Source organism: Equus przewalskii, chromosome 1, assembly GCF_037783145.1.
Source record: "Equus przewalskii isolate Varuska chromosome 1, EquPr2, whole genome shotgun sequence".
Taxonomy (NCBI): domain Eukaryota; kingdom Metazoa; phylum Chordata; class Mammalia; order Perissodactyla; family Equidae; genus Equus; species Equus przewalskii.
The window spans coordinates 156,206,310-156,213,242 of record NC_091831.1 but is presented as its reverse complement, the minus strand read 5'-3'; the positions used below and the strand labels follow the sequence as shown (position 1 = coordinate 156,213,242).

Sequence of the window (6,933 nt, the reverse complement as noted above, 5' to 3'; positions counted from 1 at the left end):
TCTATTTTACAAAAGGAAGGGAATATATAGCAATCACATGGTTTTGAATAACAAAGTATTATATGCTTTGCAAAACAGTAGGAAGAGAACCAACTGGTATAAGGAAGGGTATCCCATCATCAGCACCGTTGACTTAATGAGTAGTCTAAGTCTTGGTTGTGGGGAGCTGTTTTATATAACATGGGATTTGGGGCACTATCTCACTGACAATCTTTTTCAAGCAAAAAGAGGCAGATTGGCAGCACATGTTAGCTCAGGGCCATTCTTCTTCAGCAAAAAAAAAATAAAAAAATAAAAAAAATAAAAAGATAAATGAATAAAGTTTATTACATTATTGTCAGAGAATTATTTTGCATGATTTCATTTCTCTTAACTTTGGTAAGGTTTTGCCTTTTGGTCCAGAATATGATCTGTCTTCATGAATACTCTGTGTGCACTTGAAAAAAAAGTGTATATTCTCCTGTTGTTGGGTAGATTGTTCTATAAATGATTACTGGAGTAAATTGATTGCTAATATTATATAGGTCTTTGGTTCCTGATTTTTATGTATAACTTTTCTATCAATTACTGAGATTTGTCGAAGTCTCCAAGTACAAGTGTGGATTTGTCTACTAATCTTTTCAATTCTATCAGTTTTTATCACATGTATTTTGCACATCTATAATTAGAAGCATGCACATTTATGATTTTCATGTCTTCTTGAATTGACCATTTTATAATTATGCAATGTCCACCTTAATTCCTAGTAACTATATTTATTCTGAAGTCTACTTTCTTAGTTATTATTATAACCACTCCCGTTTTCTTTTGATTATTATTTGTATGGTATATTTTCCATCATTTTACTTTTTTTAATTCTCTCTTGTGCTTTTTTTTTTTTTTTTTTGCCTGAGGAAGATTCACCATGAGCTAACTTCTGTTGCCAGTCTTCCTCTATTTTTTATTTTATGTGAGCTGCCATCACAGCATGGCCACCGATAGCTGAGTGGTGTAGGTCTGTGCCCTGGAACTGAACCAAGCTGTGCCCTGGAACTGAACATGCAGAACTTAACTACTAGACTACCAGGGCTGGCCCCCATCCTTTTACTTTTAACGTATGCATGTCTTTATATGTAAAGCAGATTTCTTGTAGATATATATTTTTTTTCTAATCTGATAACACTTGTCTTTAATTAGTATTTAGGCCTCTGCATTTAGTGAAATTATTAGCATGGTCATTTAGGTCTACATTTGTATCATTTATTTTCTGTTTGCCCCTTCTGTTTTTTTTTTCTTTTCTTTTCTTTTCTTTATCCTTTCCTGTCTCTTTTTGGATTATTTAAATATTTTTTATGCTTAGACTTAAATTTTTATATTGACTTTTGGCTATACCTCTTTGTTGTTGGTGGTGGTGTTGTAGCTATTTAGTGCTTCTCTAGAGATTACAATACGCATAATTAACCTTTCGTAGTCTACTTAGATTTAATATTTTACTAGTTCAAGCAAAATGTAAAAGACCTATGATATAGTTCTCAAGACACTTCTTGCTTTATATTATGGCCCTCACATGAATTACATCTACAAATTCTGTGATCTGAATATCCCAAATCTGAAAATCTCATGATCAATGTTATAATTTTTACCCTTAACATTCTTACATATTTTAGAGTACTTAAGAGGAGAAAAATAATCTCGTCATATTTACCAGAAGATTTCCCATTCTTCTTCTTCCTGAAGTTCCACTCTTTCCTGGCCTTTTATATTTGTTTCTGAGTAATCTGCTAATTTTACTATCAATTCCTTCTACCTAATGTGTCTTTTTTTTCAGGTTGATTTTAGGATTTTTCTTTGTCTATAGTTTTGTGGAGTTTTATTACGATTCTTGGCATGGTTTTCTTTGAGTATATCCTACTTGGTTTTGCTGAGCTTTTTGAGTCAGTAAATTTATGTCTTTCAATATATTTGGAAAGTTTTCAAGCATTATTTCTTCAAACATTTGTTTCTCTACACTAATCTCTGTCTCTTCTCCTTCAAGGACTCCAAGAATGGAATGTTAGACCTTTTCATATTGTTCCCAGCTCTGTAAGAATCTGTTCACTTCCTTTTAAATCTTTTAAATTTCTGTTCTTCAGAGTGAATATGTTTAACCTATGTTCTTCAGAGTGGATCATTTCTATTGATTTATCTTCAAGTTTGATGTCTCTTTCTCTTGTCATCTCTATCTGCTATTGATCCCATCCAGTAAATTTTCATTTCAAATATTGTACTTTAAAATTCTAAAATTTCTATATCATTCTTGTTTACAGTTTCCATATTTCTGCTCAGAACTTTTATATTTCTATTCATTTAAGGCATCTTTACCTTTCCTCATAAATCATTGTAAGAATAGTTGCTTTAAAGTGCTTGTCTGCCAATTCCAGCAATTAGGGATAATCTTGGGGTTGGTATCTGTTGATTATCTTTTCCCTTGGGAATTTATCATATATTCCTGATTCTTGTAGGTCAGGCAATTTTAGGTTTTATCTCAGATGTTTTGACTATTATGTTATGAGACTCTGTGTAATATTAAAATCCCCTGGAGAATTTTTTGTTGCTGATTGCTTCTTTTAGTAGGCAATGAATTATGTTCAGACTGTAAGTTCTGTTGAACTTTTTGCTGGTAGTAGTTCCAATGTCAGTTCTGCTTTCAAAGCCTTTACTATGCTGCTTTGAGCCTGCCCTGCTCATGTCACACTCGTTGATTAGCCTGGGATTTTGGTAGAAGTTTATAACATAGATAAGTACTCAAGGATCTTGTTATGCTGTTTTGCATCTGTCCCAAGCATGCACAACTCAGGAACCAGCCATGGATATGTTTTGAAGCATACACTGATTTAGAGTCTCTCTTTCTCCAGCTCTCTCATCTCCAAGAATCTTCACACACTATTTGACTTGTAAGACTTCTTTTTATCATCATCTGCCCTGAAGTATGGAATTTCTCTTGGAGTTTTAGCTGCCTGAATATTGCTGAGCTGAAGCTCTGTAACTAGGTTTTGTCCTTGGGGTAATGAGGCAAGAAAAAAGAGGCAGAAAAAAATTATGGAAATTTCCTTCACATCCTTCATACCACAGGCGTCTTGTCTCAGATACTTTGTCCAAAAGGATTGGTTGTTTCTCAGAGTTTTAGCTTCCTGCTCCACTGCCAAAGCTCTGCAACAAGGGCTGCTGCAGGATAGAGCAAAGAGAGAAAGTGGGCATTAAAAGTATTTCCCCCACACTTTCCACCTTGCAGAAATCACTCTTCCTGGTTCCCTGGCCAGAAGGCTTGGTTTTCTCTTAGAGTTTTTTCAGCCTGTATCATGGCAACAATAGCTCTGCATCTGGAGTCTGTTCACAAGTAAAAGCCATGAGAGAAAAACAAACAAACTAAGAAACTCACTCGCTTATGGGTTGCTTCTTCAAGTTTTGCTTCCCCTCTGCAATATGCCAACTTTTCCTTACTTTGTTTTTCTTGCCTCAGGTAGTTTTCCTCTAAATTTTCAAGATTGTTTAGGTGTAATTAATGGGAAAAATAGGCTGTGCTGGGTTTATGGCATTTAGCCAGCACTGGAAATCTTACACTAGATTTTTACAAAGCCTTCCACAAACTTGTACAAGTTGTGTTGCAAATATTTGATTCATATCTTTCTCTAGTTACAACTATTCCAGGCCACTAATTATGGGGTGCTAGAAACAATTCCAGATAAGGATTAAGCATAATATTTTTATAAATAGTAAGGAAAAACTAATTTTAAGGAACAGATGAGTGGAAGGATAAATTACTGGTTCATGAACATATGTATGTATGTGCACAAGAGGAAATCAGTGGATGTCATTAGTTTAAGATTTTCAAAATTCTTCGAAGGAGGGTTGTATTACCAAAAGAAAAAATATTGAGTGATCATGAGGCAATTATATAGGAGAAAGAATGGTGAGAGAAAGGGCAGGAAGGCAGAACACAATGAAGAGGGAGAGATTACTACTCCTCTACTGGAAAATCAGATTGTTTTTACATATCGAAAGAAGAATCTAAACAGAAAATTTCCCTGCTTACTATGTTCTCCAAATCATAAAAAGACAGTTGATGGCTTAAAATAAGGCTGAATAACTTGGGTGAGATACGAATGTTTTCCAACTCATAAAAGGAACACGAAAAAGAGCAATTATTTCTAGAAGTGGAGATTACCAACGGTAAAGTTCATAGTGAGCATCTCGGTTGCCTCAAGAGGCAGATTATGAGACAATACACGGATAAACTGAAAGACAATAATAAACTGATAACCTTGAGAGGAAAAGAAAATGAAGAAACCAGCTAGAAAGAAATAACTATAATTAGCACATATATATGCAACCTCATAAATCAACATAAATTCTGAATTAAGATTTTGTCCAAATCTTCATTCTGCTTAAGGAAGAGGAGCATTCCTAAGAGTGTGGGAACACCCAGACCAATTGCTGATGCACTAAAGAAGCTGATTCTAAAATTCCAGATACAGGCTACATAATGGTCAGGGAAAAGACCTTATAACATTATTTATGAAATCTTTCTAAAATTCACTAGTAGTCTGAAAGATCTCTTCATTGCTGCCTTCATCTCTTTATTCCTGAAAGTGTAGATGACTGGATTCAGAAAAGGACTGAGAACAGCATCAGAAAGAGCAAGAAACTTGTCCATTTGGGAACTGGGATGTGGCCATGTATAGATAAACATGGTTGGACCAAAGAAAAAAAATACCACAGTGATGTGAGCTGACAAAGTGGAGAGGGCCTTGAACGAACCACCTGAGGAATGTTTCCAAACAGTGAACAGGATAAAGATGTAGGAGATGAGCAGTATGATGAGAGAGCCAACACAAAGGAACCCACTGTTGACAGTGACCATGAACTGCAATCTGTAGGTATCCATACAGGCCAGTCTGAGGAGCCGAGGAAGGTCACAGTAAAAGCTGTCTAATACATTAGGACCACAGAAGGGTAAATTAACAATAAATGTTAGTTGAAAAAGTGAATGAATAATGCCAAAGGCCCAGGCAGCAGCCAGAAACAAAATGCACATTTGTGGGCTCATAATGGTCAGGTAGTGGAGAGGCTTACATATGGCAACATATCTGTCAAAGGCCATGGCTGTGAGTAGCACCATCTCCACACCACCAACGACATGGATGAAGAAGATCTGAGCAATGCAACCTCCAAAGGAGATGACTTTATGCTTTCTGAAAAGGTCATAAATCATCTTGGGGGAAGTCGTGGAGCATGCTCCCAAGTCAACAAAGGAGAGATTGGCCAGTAGGAAGTACATGGGGGAATGTAAATGAGGATCAGTGGTCACAAAAAACACAATGATGGTGTTTCCAGTCATGCTTGCCGCATAGAGCACAGAGGAGAACACCAGGAGGAGAAGCTGGATCTCCCACGACTGAGTGAGTCCCAGAAACACAAACTCAGAAACAATTGAGTGATTCCCTCCATCCATTGATCCAACCAACTGAGTTGTGGCTGAAATTATGAGAACTAAGAAAATGAAAAAGAAATTGTGATTGTTAGGAATGGTAGTGGTATTAATTATTTATGTTGCTCTGTTCACATTACAAACGAGAACTACCTGGTTATTTAATTCTTCACACTTGTGAAATGATGATGGTGATGGTAATATAAGCAGATCATATCATGATTGGAACTCTACAAAAAGCCCCTCATATCCTAAAATTAATAAATTAATAGGAAAAATAGGCAAGAACAGAAGCTTCAAAAGCGCCTGCAGCAAGAAACAGAATATACAAGCAAGAAAATACACTCACTTGCAAAGATAAGGAGACATAGGTGGAAATACTGTTAGCTAATTAGTCCCAAGGTTTTCCAAAGGGAAACTGGATATGTATACACATTGCATTTTACTGTACTTTTACATATAAAAACATTTCACATCTCTTTTATGGTCATTTTCATATTCTTCTCTCAAAACATTACATTCAGAGACAAAGGTTAGTGGAAATCTAAGATTAATAAATGGATCACTGTCTAGGAGTGAGAATTTCCTGGAACACGAGATGGGCCTGAATTAAGAAGAAACACACTATAGAATAGGATGTAGAGTGAGATTAAGATACATGAAACTGGGGAATATGAAACATCAGAACCAGGCAAAAGTAGTAAAAGAGAGAGCATATGGGCTTTATTAAGAGAGAATGTTATACTTTTTTATCATGTCACATCAGGTACACTGCTCTTCTAAATCTACTTTTTTATTGAGATCAAAAACAGAATATAAAATTTACCACATTAACTCTTTTTAAGTGTACATTTCAGTAGTACTGTTAAGTACCTTCACATTACATGCTGCGAAACAGACCTCTAGAATTTTTTCATCTTGTTGATCTGAAACTCCATACCCACTAAACAACAACTCCCCTATGCCCCCACCCCATACTCCCTGGTAACCACCGTTCTACTTTCTTTTTGTATGAGTTTGACTACTTTAGATACCTCATATAAGTGGAATCATACAGTATTGTCTTTTTGTGACTGGCTTACTTCACTTACCATAATATTCTCCACGTTCACCCACTGAATCTTTCCAGAAGGTCCCTGAAAATTACACAGAACTTTCTACTGGCCACATTACTCAACAAAGTTCCCTCTGGAACCTACACCTGGCCCTGCAAGACTTTTATTAAGGCATAATATACGTAAAAATATTTGAGATTTCACCCTAATTTTTACTAAAGCATATGCCTATTCCACCACAGGAAGTGACATACACCTGGAAATAGCTTCTGTTTGTCTGAACATATTAAGATGTCTATGGTCAGTGCTTGTAAACATTGAAATACTAAATTTTCTTCATCAGTGCCTCAGCCTCACTCACACACTCCCTTTTTCTGCTTGGTAGCATCTCCATTCTTTTAAAGTATTCAGTGCTTTCCTTTATTGTAACCT

The 6,933-nt window shown here is 35.8% G+C and overlaps 1 protein-coding gene across 1 annotated transcript; it reads right to left on the bottom strand.

Annotated features, from left to right (window-relative positions):
* Positions 1 to 4,531: 4,531 nt before the first annotated feature.
* Positions 4,532 to 5,470, bottom strand: LOC103567768 (olfactory receptor 4F3/4F16/4F29-like). Its single transcript, XM_008544506.2, has one exon. The coding sequence runs from the start codon at positions 5,468 to 5,470 to the stop codon at positions 4,532 to 4,534; it is 939 nt and encodes a 312-aa protein (XP_008542728.2).
* Positions 5,471 to 6,933: the final 1,463 nt, after the last annotated feature.

Bases quoted from the DNA above. Each gene is read 5' to 3' on its own strand.
- LOC103567768 (XM_008544506.2), bottom strand. From the start codon at position 5,470: ATGGATGGAGGGAATCACTCAATTGTTTCTGAGTTTGTGTTTCTGGGA.